The sequence below is a fragment of the Apiospora hydei genome (genome assembly GCF_038363865.1).
Source record: "Apiospora hydei strain CBS 114990 chromosome Unknown utg000005l_segment0_segment0, whole genome shotgun sequence".
NCBI classification, from domain to species: Eukaryota; Fungi; Ascomycota; class Sordariomycetes; order Amphisphaeriales; family Apiosporaceae; genus Apiospora; species Apiospora hydei.
The window spans coordinates 111235-129551 of NW_027117364.1; the positions used below are offsets into that span (position 1 = coordinate 111235).

The 18317-nt window shown below is 57.4% G+C and overlaps 2 protein-coding genes across 2 annotated transcripts; one reads left to right on the forward strand and one right to left on the reverse strand.

Annotated features, from left to right (window-relative positions):
• Positions 1-57: 57 nt before the first annotated feature.
• On the forward strand, positions 58-15351 carry PG997_005481 (Nonribosomal peptide synthetase 2; the record flags this gene model as incomplete). The annotated part of the gene is made up of 11 exons (XM_066809796.1): positions 58-353; positions 523-759; positions 859-1918; positions 2035-2582; positions 2868-3991; positions 4060-6215; positions 6307-7896; positions 7949-9342; positions 9399-13629; positions 13686-15143; positions 15217-15351. The coding sequence occupies 11 exons, from the start codon at positions 58-60 to the stop codon at positions 15349-15351; spliced, it is 14229 nt and encodes a 4742-aa protein (XP_066668719.1).
• A 421-nt stretch (positions 15352-15772) lies between these two features.
• PG997_005482 (uncharacterized protein) lies at positions 15773-16510 on the reverse strand (the record flags this gene model as incomplete). The annotated part of the gene is made up of 1 exon (XM_066809797.1): positions 15773-16510. One exon carries the CDS (start codon positions 16508-16510, stop codon positions 15773-15775), a length of 738 nt encoding a protein of 245 aa, XP_066668720.1.
• Positions 16511-18317: the final 1807 nt, after the last annotated feature.

Genomic DNA, 18317 nt, shown 5'->3' on the forward strand with positions numbered 1-18317 from the left:
CGGATAGTCCGTAAACTCCCTCCGGAACCCGCGCGGAGCCCACTCGTGGTGCCCGTGATGATTCCGCAGAGCCCGGAGCTCTACCTCTCGCTCCTGGCCATCCTCAAGTGCGGCGGGGCGTTTTGCCCCCTGAACCTCGACGCCCCTTCCGAGCGCATCGGGTTCATCTTGGGCGACGTGAAGGCAAGCATCGTGCTGACCACGCGTGCGCTCGCGCCCAGTCTGCCGCAGGACGGCGGCGTGGCCTGGAAAGTCCTATGTGTCGATGAGCTGGATCTGAACGCGTCCTCGGAGACCAACGGAGTGCCCACCGATCAAAGGCGGTCGGATGAGCATGATCTGGCCTACGTAATGTATACTTCCGGGTCCACGGGGACGCCAAAGGGGTGGGCGTTTCCCATCTCGCGGCCACGCAGAGCCTGCTAGCCCACAACCGGCACATCCCGGCCTTCTCCCGATTCTTGCAGTTCGCCGCGCCGACCTTTGACGTCTCGGTGTTCGAGATCTTCTTCCCCTATTTAGGGGCGCGACACTAGTCTGCTGCGACCGTGCCCGGCTCCTCACTGACCTCCCGGGCGTCATCCGGCAGCTCGAAGTCGACGCGTGTGAGCTCACTCCGTCGGTGGCGGGGAGCCTGCTCAAGAGCCGGAGCCACGCCCCGAACTTGCGACTGCTCCTCACCATCGGGGAAATGCTGACGCGGCCCGTTATCGAGGAGTTTGGCGGCGATGACGAGAATCCCAGCATGTTATGGGGTATGTATGGGCCCACGGAGGCTGCGATTCATTGGTATTTCACTTTCCACGGTGTCCTCCTTTTTATCGTCTCACTTTGTTGAGTAACTGATGTTTGCGATAGTACGCTACAGCCTGCCTTCAGGAAAGACTACTCGACAAGGTGCATCGGATATCCTCTGGAGACTGTTTCTAGTTTCGTCATAAGGATCACGGACGAGACGGATTGCTCCGAAAGATTCGACCTGCTTCCCATAGGGGATGTAGGGGAGCTTGCCGTGGGAGGGCACCAGCTCGCGAGCGAGTACATCAACCGACCCGAGCAGACGGCACAGGCGTTTATCGACACCAAGTACGGCCGTGTGTACAAGACCGGAGACAAAGCGCTCATGAGACCAGATGGCAGCATAGAATGCCTGGGGCGCGTGTCCGAGGGGCAAGTCAAACTGAACGGACAGCGCATGGAGCTTGGCGAGATCGAGCACGCCATCCTTCGGACCGCGGGTTGCCACAGTGCATACGTCTGTGTTCTGGAGAACCTCCTGGTTGCCTTTGCGGCTGTGGTTGAAGAACACCGTGGAGATGGTTCGGATATCGAAGATCGCATCAAAGCCACGTGCAAGACCTGGCTTCCGGCCTTCATGGTGCCGGCCGAAATCATTTCCATGGACCTGTTCCCCAGGCTTCCTTCTGGGAAAACCGACCGCAAGCAGCTGCAAAAGGACTACCTCGAAGGTAGATATACTGCCATCCCTGAAGTCAGGCAAGCCGATAGCCAGAACCATCTCCAGAGGCGAGTATGTGAGCTGGTGAGTCATATTTTGCAGGCACCTGTCTCACTGTCCACAAACCTCATGGCGGCAGGGCTAGACTCTCTAGTCTCGATTGCCCTCGCAGCCAGCCTACGAGACAACGGGCATCCCGTAAATACATTGGATGTGATGAGAGCGAGGACAACTCTGGACTTGTACAAGTTGCTACCCGCCGTAGGGTCAAACACAACCGATACCTTCGCCAGTCCATCAGAAGACGAAAAATCGCTTAACCGGCCGGACGCAGATTTGTCCGCATTGGTCAACGGCAACCTCAAAGACGTGGAGGGCCATTATCGCTGTACTGAGCTCCAGAAGTCCACGATCTCGGAGACCCTGAAAGACCGCCGACTATACATCAACACCATGGATGTCGTCTTCCCCCTGGACACAGCCTCGATGACGTTAAATCATGGATTTTGCATATTGCCGCGTGCAACGCCATACTGCGTACTGGCTTCATGCACTCAGGGGACGAACTAATTCAGATTGTCTGGGATAGCCTGAAGGAGGACCAGGTGCAAATCGTCGAGGTCTTCAGCCCATCACCGCCGCTGGACACGGAACAGTTCCTGCAACGGCCTTTCCGCGCCGAAATCACTGCGGACCCCTCCACCCTTGCGGCAAAAGCACGGCTTCTTGTACACCACGCTCTCTATGATGGCTGGTCGTTCGATCTGCTCCTCGACGATCTCACAGCTCTCGCGAAAGGGAAATCACCCGCACAACGGCCGCAGTTTCATGATATTGCGCAGCAGCTGACATCGCTATCGAACGGCAACCAAAGCAAAGCTATCGCCGTCCACGAGTTCTGGGCAGATCACTTGAGAGGAGCCTCCACTAACTCCCTCCCCAACTTCAGAACGGCCGCATGTGACAACCCTGAAGTTTTGTCTCTTTGCGGGGAGATTCCCATGGATCCAGCAGGCGTTCGTCAGGTTAGCCTCGAGACTGCGTCCAGTTCACAGGCCATATTCCAAGCATGCTTAGTTTGGCTGTGGTCGGCCATTACCGGTTCGGATGACGTGACCATCGGGTCTGTTTTTCGGGTCGAACTCTTCCCGTCCCCGACATCGAAAAGGCCATCGGGCCCTTAATCCAGACTTTGCCCGTTCGTACAAAGCTCGGACAATGCCGGTCCATCCGGGATTTGGTGCAGAGCCTGCATAGCACCAATCGGCAGATTCTGCAGCTGACCCCCTATTTCTCTGGCGAGCATCCGCAAAACGGCCGGTCTCCCGCAGGGCTGCAGGCTGTTCGATGTTTTGTTTGTATACCAAGATACCCTGTCTAACCGAGCCCGAGGTGCCGACTCGGTCAGGGAGGTTGGACACAAAGACTATTCGGAAGTCAAGCTTCTGGTCGAGATCGAGCCGCGAAAGGACAAGTTCTCGTACAGGTGGACCTGGCATACCGACTTCTTTTCCTCGTCGCATATCGAGTCCTTTGCACATATTCTGGGCCATCTAGTCAACTACGTTGTCAAGCATATCGAAGAACCCATCTCGTCAATCTCGCCTTCCTTCCCCCACGATATGCTGTCAACGTATACTCCGAGTATCAAAGCACCGCCTTCGACATCAAACATCGCAGCTGTTTTCGAAAGCACGGCCGCTGCCAACCTTGACCACACCGCCTTATGCTTTGCCGATACCATCGGTGCTTCCAGCATATCCACGCGTCTCATCACATACCAGGAACTTGACGAAACCGCCAACCAGGTTGCCCGTCATATCCACGCGCAGCACATCCAGCCTGGAGGCATCGTGGCCATAGTTATGGAGAAGTCACCCTGGCTCTACTGCAGTATACTCGGTATACTGAAGGCCGGGTGTGCCTATCTGCCGGTTTTGCCGTCTACCCCTATTCGACGGGTACAACTGATCTTTCAGCAGGCCCAGCCTCAACTTTGCATCTTGGACGGCGAATCCCCCTTGGGCAACGAGAGGCTAGGCGAATGCCCTTCGGTCACCTTTGATGCAAACATCCTCAAGCAGTATAGTGTCTCGAACCTGGATCTCAGTATTCATCCCTCACAGCTCGCCTACGTCATCTACACCAGCGGCACGACGGGAGTCCCCAAGGGTGTCTCGGTGACGCACCAAAACCTGCTCAGCAACATCGAGGTCTTGTCCCGCATATACCCACACGATCGTACTTCGTCGAGGATGCTGCAGATATGTTCGCAGGCGTTCGACGTGTCTGTCTTTGAGATCTTCTTCACCTGGGCCAACGGCATGTGCCTGTGTGCCGGCACCAACGACACGGTCTTCGAGGACCTCGAGTTGAGCATACGGCAGCTCGAAGTCACGCACTTGAGCATGACCGTGACCGTCGCGTCGTTGGTGGACCCGGTCAACGTTCCAAACGTGTCGTTCTTGGTCACGTCTGGCGAGCCGATGACGGACGAGGTCGCGGCCAAGTGGTGTCCGAAGCTCTATCAAGGTATGTAAAGGGGCTGAGGCTTTGCTATGAGCGCTGGTGGACAGATGACGTATTGATTCAGCGCACAGGGTATGGGCCATCGGAGACGACAAATATCTGCACTGCTAGAAAGATGTCTCTTGGAGACTCATCACAGTACCTTGGCTGGTCTTTCGACAACACCCCGACCTTCGTGTTGAGCGTCGACTCGACTGCACCTGTTCCAATAGGATGCATCGGAGAGTTTTGCTTCGGGGGTGAGCAAGTGGCTGCTGGCTATCTCAACATGCCGGACTTGACAGCGTCCAGGTTCATTGACCATCCCAATTACGGTCGGGTCTACCGATCCGGAGATCTGGGCCGCATGCTCCCAGACGGATCACTAATCATCCTCGGCCGCATCGACACGCAGATAAAGCTCCGAGGCCAACGCATCGAGCTGCAGGACGTCCACGCCAACATTCTGTCTTCCGGGCTGGCTAAATCATGCGCGAGCATCGTCTCCAGGAGCGAAGAAGACGCCAACAAGACCCAACATTTGACCAGCTTCTATGTCCCGCTTCACCCCAAGGACGATGTCCAGCACTTCTCAATCCTCGAAATGGATGACGACGATGCCTTGCGTACCATGCACTTTTCGATTTCGCAGACTCTGCAGGCTTCCCTGCCTCCTTATATGCTGCCGACTTTCCTCGTCCCGATATCTCGGACGCCGCTCACTTCATCCGGCAAGATCAACACCGGTGCCCTGCACGACTCTGTCCGGTCTCTCAGCGACGTCGTTCTACAGAAGTACACGCTCGGCGGCGGCGAGGAACAGGACACAGCAAGTTCTGAATGGACCGACTTTGAGCGAACCATAGCATCGGCTTTAGCCGAGACGCTTCAGATCGATCTCGGCCAGGTCAGCCGTTGGACCTCGTTTCTGGTGCTTGGTCTCGACTCTCTCACAGCCATGGCCTTCACACGCAAACTCAACAAGGTTCTCGGGCCAAGGGTCACTATTTCGGAGGTCCTCAGACACACGAGCGTGGCGCGGCTATCCAGCTATGTATCATCTCAAAGAAAGCCTACAGCCACGTCCGAGACAAATACTGGAAAGGCCTCCCTACTCCCCGGTGATATTTGCGCGGATATCAAGACCCGGTTTGGTGACTTGGCGGTTGAAAGCGTCCTCCCTTGCACGCCGCTCCAAGAGGCCATGCTGGCGTCCTCCGTGTCTTCGAGTGACCACAGCACTGCTTACTACAACCGACTGCTGTTCCGACTGCAGCGGGCCCCCGACGAGATAAGGCGGTACTGGGACGAGATGTGCTCGCGTCACGGTATCCTAAGGACATGTTTCGTGACCACTGACAATGCCGACTATCCCTTTCTCCAAGTGGTCTTGAAGTCGTCGAGCTTCGCTCTACCGTGGAGCTACTTGGCGACGTCGGCAGATGTCGCGCAGTCTGCTAGGGAACATATGCACACGGCTTCCCAGCCTCCCGTGGACTCGCTCCAGCCACCGTTGGGTCTGGCCTTTATCCATGATACCTCGGCCGATGCGAGGTATCTTTCGTTTGTATGTCACCATGCGCTCTACGATGGCATGGCGATGGAGCAACTGCTGCTAGAAGTTGAAGCTCTGGCGCATGGACAAAGGCTGCTGGAGCCACCTATCCCTTTCAACTATTTCTTGCAAGAAGCACTTACGATACCTCGAGGTGCTGACAGCTTCTGGAAAGCCCAATTGGATGCGTTCGTCCCGCAGAAACTGCCGTCGAGATTGGCAGCTGGTCTCGATCCTTCAGAGGCTTCAATTGACTCGTGCAACAACGCAACAGTACCACTCAAAGTCATCGAGACGGGAGCCCACGAGTACGGAGTCCCACTCTCGTCCATATGCCAAGCAGCTTGGGCCGTGACCCTCTCGACCGTCCTGGGCACTCAAGATGTGTGTTTCGGGAACGTGGTCAGCGGCCGATCCGTAGCGCTGGAGGGCGTCGACCGGCTGGTGGCTCCCTGTTTCAACACCGTTCCTCTGCGGATCGATATGTCACCTCTGGCTTCGAAGGTCGAGCTTCTTAAGCGTTGCCGGGACGCCAGCGTTGATATGTTGCCTTTCCAGTTCACACCGCTGCGGAAGGTCCAAGCCCTCCTGGGCGGCAGCCTGTTGTTCGACACGATGGTGCTTCTTCAGCCTCCCTCGCGAGCGCTGGACATCACGGTCTGGTCGCTTGAAGAGGAGGGTGGCGATATGGATGTAAGTTCTTCTCCCCTCCTCCCCCCCCATCGGGTGCCCGACCTATGACCCTTGAAGATGTTGGGTTGACCAATTCGACCAATTCTCACAGGTACCCCTCATCTGCGAATTCATCACAGACGCAGACAGCGATACACTACGGGTTGTTATCCACCACCAAGAGTACGGTATTCCTAGAAACTCGGAGAAGGCTCTGGATATGCTAACCTGTGCTAGGAACCACGTCTCAGATTCAATGGCTTGCCTTTTGCGCGACATCGTTCTTCAAGCCCTCCGCACATGCATGGAGAGTCGGTCTTCGGGGCTGGATCCGCTCGCCAACATGTCGCCTGCTGTTCGCTCTACAGTCGAAGGCCTCAGAGCCGCCGCACAGGCAGAAACGCGAGCAGATGGCAATAACGCGGCGGTTCCCGATACGTCGTCCGACGAGGAAGAACCCATGACCGGCGTTCAAGTGACAGTTCGCAGCATGGTGGCCAGACTTGGCAAGATTGATGGCGTTCCCATAACTGCAAAGACTTCCCTCCACCGGTTGGGGATCGATAGCATCGGTATGGTCCAGCTCGTGTATCTTCTGCGGCAAGAAGGGCTCGAGATCTCACCGGCGGATGTGTTTGAGAATCCTACCTGTGCCGGGGTCGCACAGCGCTGCACTAAGATCGACGATACAGAGGAAGGCGAGCACGGAAAGCATTCTTCTCAGCTATATGACATGGCAAGCTTCCAGCGACGAGTCAGGGAAAAGGTTCCAACGGCGCAAGGGCAATATGTGGCTCGCATACTGCCTTGCACTCCCGTCCAGCAAGGCATGGTCTCGCAGTCCATCCATTCTCAAGGCGACATCTACATCAACTCGGTCTCTTGGGATTTGGATCTCTCGGTAGATATGGATAGCCTAGAGGGCGCGTGGAAGCGTATGTCGGAGCGACACGACATCCTGCGGACCGGGTTCTTACCAATCAGTGACCCAGACGCATCGTTTGCCATGGTCATCAAAGCCGCTGAAGAGACCGTCCCGCCGATTGAGGTCTTGGTCCGCGAGGCCGCCACAGCCTTTGACGCGATGGCTTGGCGCACGAGGTGCCGCGACGAGATTATGCGAGATCTGCTGATCCCGCCCTGGAGATTGACATTGGTACACCAAGAAGAGAGCAGCAAACAAATGCATCTTGTGATGCACCACGCCCTCTACGATGCCTCTTCGCTGCGGCAATTGCTTACAGATCTCGCCGAGGTGTTGTTAGCAGGAAGCAGCCAGAAATACAGCCAGAGCCAGACACCCATGAGCGGGCTGTCTATTGAACCCGCCATCAAAGCTGTTTTCACTGACATGGCTAACGAGAAGCCAGACGCCGAGCGGTTCTGGAGAGGCCAGGCCCCCGAAGCCGTTATCAATCCGTTCCCGACCATGACTCCTCTTCGAGTAAAGGATCGCGCAACATCAAGCAGTTCGCGACTATCCAGGGTACCTCTCGAAACGCTGAGACAGCAAGCCGCCAAGGCCGAGGTCACCCTCCAAGCGGCTCTCCAGTCCACATGGGTCAGAATCCTCTCTGCCTACCTCGGCGAATCCTCCGTGACGTTCGGTGTGGTCCTCGACAGCCGGCTCCGAGAAGAAGGAGGAGGAGGAGAAGGAGGAGGAGGAGAAGGAGGAGGAGGAGAAGGAGGAGGAGGAGAAGGGGTAGCGCTATTTCCGCAGATCACGACTCTGCCCGTCATTGCGAATGCCGTAGGGGGAGTCCAACCGAGAAATCCTGGGATCCATGATGGCTTTCAACGCGAACCTTCGGCGGTATCTGAACACGCCGCTCTCTCAAGTCCAGAAGTGGCTCGAGCACGCCGAATCGCCTCTTTTCGACACGATTCTCGTCTACCAGATGGGAGATCAGGGTCTAACAGGCGATGATGGCCCCTGGCAGGTCCGGAACGAGGCCGCTACCGTCGACTATCCCATCTCGCTCGAAATCGAAGAGACTCATGCCACGGAGGGGTCACTACGTTTTAACATCGTCTACCGGACGGATCTCCTACCTATGCCCCAAGCCGAGCTTATCCTTGTCCAGTTTGATGCCATCCTGAGCCATCTCCTCGAGTACCCAGAAGGCTCTGCCAGCGAGTTGACGTCCACGGCGCCGGATGTGTTTTCCATCTTGCCTGCCCAACACGCAGAACTGCCGTCTCCCGGTGTCCTTCTACTCCACGAATTTGTTGAAAGGAGTGCCGAATCATCCCCCGACAACACCGCCCTGGAATACGTGAAAGAACTCGGGAACAAGGCGCGGCATCAAGAATGGACATACCGCGAGCTCAACGCGGCCGGAAACCAAGTAGCGCACCTGCTTTTGCAGCGCGGGGTCAAGCCGGGCGACATTGTCGCGGTTTGCTTCGACAAATGCCCCGAGGCGTATTTGGCCATTCTCGGCATTCTGAAAGCCGGAGCGGCCTTGGTCGCCCTCGACACCAGCGCGCCGGCGTCGCGTCTCGAATTTATTGTACGCGACTCCGGAGCCGTAGCGCTACTCCATCGCCGGGGATCGGAAAGCGGGATTGCGGAACTCTTGTCCACCGTATCCTGTATCGCGGTCTCGCTGGCCGAGCTGGGCGCGTACCCCTCGTCTGCCCCTGGTCTGAGCCGACCGATTGCGCCCGACGATACCTGTTACTGCCTGTACACGAGCGGCACCACTGGAACGCCCAAGGGCTGCCTCATCAGCCACGAAAGCACAGTACAGGCCATGCTCGCGTTCCAGACCTTGTTCTCCGGACACTGGGACCAAGATTCGCGATGGCTGCAGTTCGCGTCTCTCCACTTCGACGTCTCCATCCTCGAGCAGTACTGGTCGTGGTCGGTCGGCATCACCATGGTCGCGGTACCCAAGGACGTGGTGCTGAGCGATCTGACGCGCACCATATCCGAGCTGGGGATCACCCACATCGACCTGACGCCCAGCCTGGCGCGCCTGGTCCACCCTGACGAGGTGCCGAGCCTGTGCACCGGCAAGAACGTCTTCATCACGGGCGGCGAGCAGCTGCGACAGGATATCCTCGATGTCTGGGGCGCCAAGGCGGTCATCTACAACGCCTACGGGCCGACCGAAGCCACCATTGGCGTGACCATGTACCCCGGGTCCCGCCCAACGGGCGATCGACCAACATCGGACGGCAGTTCCTGAACGTGGGCAGCTTCGTCTTCCGGCCCGGGACCGACATCCCGGTCCTCCGAGGGGCCGTGGGCGAGCTCTGCGTGTCGGGCAAGCTGGTGGGCAAGGGCTACCTCAACCGGCCAGACCTGACGGAGGAGCGCTTCCCCGTCTTGGAGCGGCACGGCGGGGAGCGCGTATACCGCACCGGCGACCTCGTGCGGGTGCTGCACGACGGCTGCTTCGACTTCCTCGGCCGCGCCGACGACCAGGTCAAGCTCCGCGGTCAGCGGCTGGAGATTGGGGAGATCAACCACACCATCCGCGCCGGCGTCTCGGGCGTGTCCGACGTGGCGACGCTGGTGACGCGGCACGGCCAGCAGGACCGCGACGTTTTGGTCTCCTTCGTCGTCAACAGCGACAGCAGCTCGGAAGACCAGAGAAACGGCAGTGGGCCGTCGGAATCCATGGTCATCACCGACGCGGACAGCGCCAAGATCTGCGCCCAAGCCCGAGACGCTTGCCGGGCCAAGTTGCCGGGGTACATGGTCCCGACTTATTTCCTCTGCGTGCCTTGGATCCCGCTGTCGGCCAACAACAAAGCGCAGATCGGGGTGCTGAAGCAGCTCTTCAACGACATTTCTCTCGACCAGCTGCGGCAGCTATCGTCGTCCGCAGCGGGCGGTGAAGACAGGCCCTCCTCTCTTGTCCAGACGACCGAGCCGCAGCTTGCACAAGTCCTTGCCCGTCTGGCGGGCGTCGCGGCCGACCAGATCCGGACTTCGAACACTATCTACGACCTGGGCTTCGACTCCATCTCCGTCATCGGCTTGGCGAGGGAGCTGCAGGCGGACGGCGCGTACCCGGGCGCCACCCCGTCCACAGTTCTGCAAAACCCGCGCCTGGGAACGCTTTGCAAACAATTACGAACGACCTCGCCTCATGCACCCGTGGCCTCGCAAGTCGTTTGCGTCAAGCAGGTGATATCCGCATGCAATCACAAGAACTTCGGGACCGTCACTGAGGCTCTTGGCGTGTCCGGTGGCGATATCGAGTATATCGCGCCGTGCACCCCGCTCCAGGAGGGCATGTTGAGCCGGTCTAGCGAGGGCGCGTATTTCAACTCGTTTCAGTTCAACCTCAATGCTGGAACCGCCGTCGACCGGTTGAAAGGGGCATGGGCCTCGGTTGTCTCTGCCCACTCCATCTTGAGAACTTGCTTTTTGCAGACCCCCGATGGCTACGTCCAGATCGCGCTCAAGAACGCAGCCTTGCGTTGGACCGACACCAACAGCGACAGCAACAGCCAAGAACTCCAGGTCCGTATCCAAGACCGGCACCAGCAGTGGATCTCGGGTAACAAAGCGACCGTCAGATATCCATTGGAGATCGACTGCATCCAAAGCAACGGTGCACATACCCTCATCGTCCGAATCTTCCACGGCGTATATGATGCTCGCAGCTTCGATCTCATCCTCGAACGCGTCCAGGCGGCCTATCGGCAGTTGGGAACAGTACAGATACAAGGGCCTAGCTTCATCGATGTTCTACCTCATGGCCCCTTATGTGACTACACCGACACTCGCGAGTTTTGGCAGCGTGTTTTTGATGACGTCGAGTTCCAGCCCTTTCCTCGTCTCGGCCAAGAGAGTAAAGGCGAAAGCGACGCGACCCAGACACGGTGCTTGGACCTTGGCGGGCTCGAGAAGAGACGTATCGAGCTCGGTGTAACGCAGCAGACCATCGTGCAGGCGGCTTGGCTGTACGTGCTGAAGCAGCAGCGAGTCCCGCGGTGGCCGACCGTGGGCGTCGTGCTCTCGGGCCGCTCGCTCATGCTGGAAGGGATCGAGAACACCGTCGGGCCGCTCTTCAACACGCTGCCCTTCCGAGTCCAAGATGCCTCCGCATCAGATTGGCCGTCCCTGGTCCGGGAGACGCACATGTTCAACACTTCGGTGTTGCCGTTTGTGCACACCCCGCTCCGACAGATCCAGAAGTGGTGCTCCAGGGGACAGCCTCTTTTCGACACCCTGTTTACGTTTGATCGGGAAGATGCCTCCCCTGCTGCCTCGACAACGCCAGACGAACGTCCCTGGACCGAGGTCGATTCCTCGACCAAGGCGGATTACCCTCTTGCCTTTGAGGCTATTGTCACCGCCGACCAGAAGCTCAAGATCACGCTGGTCTCCCAGGGACACATTGCAGACAGTACAGCCCTGCAAAAGCTTCTGGACCAGTTTGAGGACGCGGCCAAGGCCTTGTCGTCCCAAAGACAATTCCCAACCGGTTCGGGGACGCTTCCAGCAATAGATGATGTGCACCGGGCCCCTGCCCAGCAGTCGTCACCCTCTCACGTCGTGTTGCCCAACAGGAAACCGACCGAGTTTACCTGGACGAAAGAGGCCTACGCCGTCCGCGACCAAGTCGCAGCCCTTGCCAACCTGCCACCTGAGGATATCAATGAAGACACGAACCTGCTCCAGCTCGGCCTGGACAGCATCGACGCCATCAAGCTCGTGTCTCGACTTCGCCGCGTCGGCATATCCGTGGCCACCAATGAGCTCATGAGGCATCCCAGCTTGAGGGACATCATCGAGAGACAGGCCTCCACCAATTGTACCGTTCGAGAATCTGACTCGGATCATCAGGTAGTGCTGAACACTTATACTATCCAGTTGACGCGCCACCTGACCGAGAATAACCTGCTTGTTGACTGGCCGCCAGATGTTGAAGTAGAATCGGTTCTTCCGACTACACCGCTCCAGGACTCGATGGTGGCCGAGATGGTCATGTCGGATTTCCACAGGTATTTCAACCACGACGTACTCGAGCTGCTCCCCGGCACCGACATGCGGGAACTCGAAGCTGCCTTGAAGCTCGTCATTTCCAACTCTCCCATTCTCAGGACAGTGTTCATCGAGATCACCGATCCGGCCATACCGATGGCGTACTGCCAGGTGGTCGCGAAGCAAACAGACCCCTTCTTCGGCACAGAGGTGATACTGGAGACCGAAAACGAAGAGAACTTTCAGAGTGTCTTTGAGACGGCCCGATCGCGCGCGTCCTGGGCCAAGGGCCGAGCCGGGTTGCTGCAGCTGACTCCTGTGGAGGTGTCGTCGTCTGGTCGGCAATTCGTTGTTCTGTCCATCGCTCATGCCCTGTACGACGGAGCGTCTCTCGATATGTTCCACAGACACGTTCAAGCGGCGTATCGCCATCCCGGCGTCGACAATCAGCATGAGCACCGGCCGCACTATGCGCCTGTGCTGGCCGACATCCTCAACAGTACCACGCGCGAGGCGGAGACCTTCTGGGCTGGCTTCCTGCATGATGCGAATTCGACGATGGTGCTCGAGAAGAAGGCATCATCTGCTACAGATGGCAGAGAAGAGCCCGAGGCGACCATCCACAGAAAAGAGATCCTCTCCACCATCGAGGCCTCCAAGCTCAAGTCCTTCTGCCGCCACCACCGGATCACGGCGCAGACTCTCGGGCAGGCTTGCTGGGCTGCGGTACTATCGACCCTCACCCAGTCGCTCGACGTCACGTTCGGCGTCGTCATGTCGGGCCGCGACACGGCCGACGCCCCAGAGCTCATTTTCCCGACCATGAACACGGTGCCGGTGCGAGTGGTGCTGCACGGCAACGTCACGGAGTACCTGCAGTACACCTGGGAGAACCTGTCGCGCATCAACCATTTCCAGCACTTCCCGCTGCGGTCGGCCCAAAGGCTGGTCGGCAAGGGGCCGCTCTTCAATACACTCTTTACCATGCAGCCGAGCCGCCCGAGCGACGGTGAAGATGGTGCAATCTGGAAGTCTGTACACTCGGCATCGGAGGTAGAGTACCCCATCTGCATCGAGATGGAGCTCACGGATGGCGGTCTGGTGTGGAAGACGGCATACAGCACAGATCATGTCGCGCCCGAGGACGGGGAGCAACTGCTTCGGCAACTCGACGGAGTCCTCGCGTACTTCATTGATGACCATCTCGACAAAGATGTCGTGACGACGGACCAAAACACGCAGCAGATCTCGGTCTGCGGGTTACCACCATTCCAGATTGTTATGGAGGGTGCCAGCGGAGCGGTGAATCAGCCTTCTACCGACCGTACCGCCTCTGCCGGCTCTGCCGCCGACGCCTCTAGCCAAGTCCTCGCGGCCCAGAAAACGTTGATCCAAGTCCTGGCCGAGGCTTCGGGACTCGAGCCCTCGACCATCCACCCAGAGCACTCCATCTACCACCTCGGTCTCGACTCCATCAGCTTGATCAAAGTGAGCTCGGTCCTTCGGAAAGAGGCATGCGAGCCAATGCCCGCGATCTGCTCAAGATGTCCTCCATTGCCGAGATGGCCGCCACCATGGCGCAGAGAGATCCGACAAGTACCGACGGCAAGAGCCGCTATGCCGCACTCCCCACCGACCAAGTGTTGGGCGGCATCGACGTCGATGCCGCCATGGCGCTGGCGGGCCTGGGGAAAGAAGAGGTCGAGAAGTTTCTGCCTGCTCTGCCTGTGCAAGTTCACTTCCTCAGCCAGTGGCAGAACACCGACGGCGCCTTGTTCTTCTGGAGCTTCGCCATGCGTCTGCCTGCTGCAACGCGGACCATGTCCACCATCGAACAAGCATGGACGGACCTGGTCACGGAGCTGCCAATTCTTCGAACGCGATTCGCGGCCACCGGGTCCTCCAAGATCCCTTTCTTGCAATTCGTGACGCGCCCGGCCCCCCAGCCAACGTCAACATCATCCCCATCCCCGGGATCCCCGGCTGGCGACGAATACCAGCCAGGATGCCCGCTTACGTACCAGAGTAGCCCCTTTGCGCAGCTTTGGGTAGCGAAGCCTGTGGATAGCGCAGGTCTGGACCTCACCCTAAAACTTCACCATGCCCTGTACGACGGCATCAGTCTACCCATCATTATGCGCAAGCTCAGAAGCCTGTGTAGCCGTGACGAGGCCCCGACGGATAATACCGACGTTTCCAAGTCATTATGGGACGGCCTCGCCATGAGCCATTACGTTGACAGCGTCGTTACTGAGCGAAAGTCGTTTTGGTCCAAGTACCTCGAGGGGGTGGCGGCGCGGTCCCGTGAGCGGAGCAACATCAATGGCTCCGCAATCCCTTCTTCTACTGCTTCTCCTCCTATAACTCGAACTTCAGTCTTCAGACCCGCCGCGCTCGCGGGAGCTCGCGAGTTGAGAACAGCCGCGTCCCGTGGCGGAGTTAGCTCCCAAGCTCTCTTCTTGGCGGCCTACGCCAAGGTCCTGGCCGCAGAGAAACCGGCAGTGGCGCCGACCGAAACGGCCGCCGAGAATAGTCCTGCAAGGGAAAGGGACAATAGGGCGGCCCTCGACGACGTGGTGTTCGGCGTATACCTGGCCAACCGCGCGTCCTACAGCAATGACCTCGAAACCGCCCCTTGCCCAACCCTGAGCATTGTGCCGCTCCGCGTCCGTATCGAGTCTCAAGACGAAGGGATCGTCTCCGTGGCTTCGCGGATCCAGAAGGATCTGGCAGAGATCTCGCGCTTCGAGAATGCCTCGGTCGGACTCTGGGAGATTGAGCAGTGGACCCAGGGCGGCTTGAAGATGGATTCGTTTGTCAACTTCCTCAGTCTACCTCAGGACGAAGACAAGGACAAGGACAAGGCAAACATAACTGATGATGCAGTGAGCAGAGATGATGAAGAAGAGACACCGCCAGAGCCGGTTGTCGCTACTGAGGAAGGGCTGGCGACGCCTTCTGCTGCGTATATGGCGAACAACGCCGTGAGGCAAACCTACATGGTAAATTGCTTTATCCCTACGACTCTGCACCTCGTACAGGCAGTGAGAAACATGCTGACATTGGGATCACCAGGATGCCATCGATGTCGAGGCCGCCATCAACGGCGAATCCCTGGATATAGGCGTGTTTGCCTCACCGGAGAGGATGTCCGAGGCAGAGGCAGATAAACTAATCGACCACCTTGTAGCGGTTCTACGGGGTGTCTGATACATGGCGGTTAACGGCTGTGCTTGGGACTTCTGGCTAGAGTATTTGACTTGACTTAGTTTGCGAAGGGTCTCCCAGGACAGGAGGCTTACAACTAAGGAAATTTTAAGCAATATTTACACCCCTTGGACCGAGTCCCACGGAGAAACCCCCTGCTTTGCGAATAAAGGGTATGAACAGAGTCTACTTTGCTAAATTCGAAAGCAGTGTACTGGACGCTGTGCTAGTAAATCTCACGGCATTTCAGCAAGGGAGAGGTTCAGAATGTTTTGAAATCTGTCCGGAAGATTTTTTGAAATATGTAGCGAATGTATCTGGTGGAAGACATGAACATGAAAATAAACCCTGCAGTTCTCCTCTTCCCTCCAACCTGTTCTCTGATATCAGTTGCTGCTGCCACAACCCTACACCTCCTTATGTGCTACATATATATACGTCTGGCTGCCTTCCACCAGCTAAATGCCGACCCACTGGCCATAGAAACCCCTCTCCGGGGGGGGCGCAGACATTTAGTCGACCCAGCCCCCAGGCGCTGAACGACGTCGCTGACGTACGAAGGGGTGGCGTTGGGCGCGTCGCTCAAGTTGTTGAGGTTGACCGCGTTCGCGCCCGAGTTGTACTCGCGCAGGGCCGGGTAGACGCACTTGGGCTCCATGCAGCCGCCGCGGTGGGCCAGGTTCTCCTGGAAGTGCTTGGCGCCGCCCTCGACCATGCTGGTGATCTGCTGCTGGGTCAGGCCGTGCTTCCCGTTGAAGCCGGGGCAGTTCCAGCACTGGAACAGGCCGCCCGTCGAGAGGCCGTCGGGCTGGCTGATAGTGGTTTTCGCGCCCACGTCGCCGTGGCTCTCCTGCATCATGATGGCCAGGAGCACGCGCGGCTCGATGTTGTGCTGCTTGCCCACGGACTGCAGGGCGGACTTGATGCGGTCCACGTCCGACGCGGTGTCGCCCTTGGCCTTCATCGAGGGGACGTTGGCCTTCCAGAGCGCGTCGAAGCTCTTCCAGGTGTTCTTGCCGGGGAAGCTGGTGTAGGGGCCCGAGTAGAACTTGGGCGCGGCCCGGGCGGCCAGGTCGTTGTCGCTGCGCTCCTGGACAATGGAGCCCAGGGGCGAGGCGCTGACGGCCGCGGTCACGAAGAGAAGGAGCTTGGATGCGTACATTCTGGGAGTGTCTTGGAGAAAGGGAGGCGGTGTATATATATTCGAATAGGGGGGAGAGTGGTTGAGTTGTGTGTGTTATATGAGAGGTTGCTTGCTACTTGTGATGCTTGTGATGTCTATCTTCGTTTCTTGCTATTCAGGGACGGGCAGGTCGAGCGTCTTTATACCCCTTTTCCGAGACGTCGACCACTTGCGCTGCCCACGCCTTGCCAGACGTGCTGACATTACTTGGGGGCATACAGGGAGTCCGACATCATCAGGTTGGCGAGGCCATATCGGACCAAAAGATGGCCATCGTCACCCAAACAAACTAGCATCGGCGTCGTAGTCATCGCAGGCATCGCAGGATGAGGCCATACTGGTCACGATCTCGCCCAACCTGTCTACTGTTTCGGTCAGCTGAGGGCTCATCCTTTTTGTGCTACTACTGTAGGAATATGTCATCCTTGGCTACGAACCTGTACTGCCAGTAGGTTCATGCATGCAGGAAAGGGCTTATTGCCGCCGAACTGCCAGATCGGCGGCTGCTTAGTCAAGAATATTAATTAGTTGCAGCCTCATTCGCTGCCTGTTCGATGAGAGTACGCCTGGAAAAGGAGAAAGCCATCCATATTCAAACAAATGGAGGACTTGCCTTACTAGACAACCGACGGAGTCGGTTCTTGAACAGCCAATAGCGAAAGAATTACCTAAGAAGGGGGCGGTGAAAACCCAGTGACAGTGTCTCAAGACTGGTATGATGGAATTATCTAGACTGACGTTGGACGGAAAGTGTCACCCTGAAATCGATTTCTCTGGTATACGCAGCCGTAAGGATAGGAATAGGTAGTTGAGAAAATATCTAACGCGTCATGCTCCTCGATCTGGGGGCGTATGTAACCCAGGAGAATCCGTCAGCGCATCCCTTTCTGCACATTCCTCCCCTGCATGAAATAGTTCCTGTTGCGGTGACAAATGCCAGCCCTCTCATACCAAAGTGTCTCGCCTAAGATGTATGTGCTGACTACGGCGTACAAACCAGATCAGTCGGACGGCATGCTTACCTAAGGGGGTGAGCACAAACGGGTGTAGGGCCAGAGGGCAAAACAGCCAGCCAAGGTCGTGCTTACTGATTTGTCCCACCCCCTGTGAGATAAGATCTGATGCAGGAACACCGAACGCCACGGCCCAAATTGCACAAAATGGCATGCAGCTGATCCCAGGGAGTGCTTCTTGGGGCTATTTCTTGCCATAGTAGGACAGGATCTGCGGAAGGATCCTTTTCACGTCACATTCCATGAGAGTATGCTGATAACGTGACAATTCCAGCCCCATCCAACAGAGAATCCGGATGGCTCGGCCGAGGGGTTTATGTAAGTAACCGTCACATCCTTCTGTACACTACATATGAAAAGGAGAGAAGAAAAGTGCCTTGGATAAAAGGCGGTACAGCCATATGGTGAGGGATTATAAATGCACCAAACTGGGTAGCTATTACCAGTCCGATGTGTAAAAGCCAAGGCCCAAGTCTGCTAGAGTATATACAAGAATCCCCTGGTTTGTACAGGTGACATCCAAACAAGATACGCGTGTAGCGATATGACACAGCTTTGATTACACCTCGGGTCTAAGGGGCATCGACATGATGGAGATAATCTATCTCAGGCACGGTTTGCAAACGAATTCGGTCTCTATCACCCCTATCGGGCAGCACTGCCCGAATTATACGGAGATCCCCAGAGAGAATTAGGCCATATTTAACGAACTCTGGAAGGAACCAGTCGTTTTAATACATTACGGCGTATCGAGAAAATGACGTAGCCGTGGG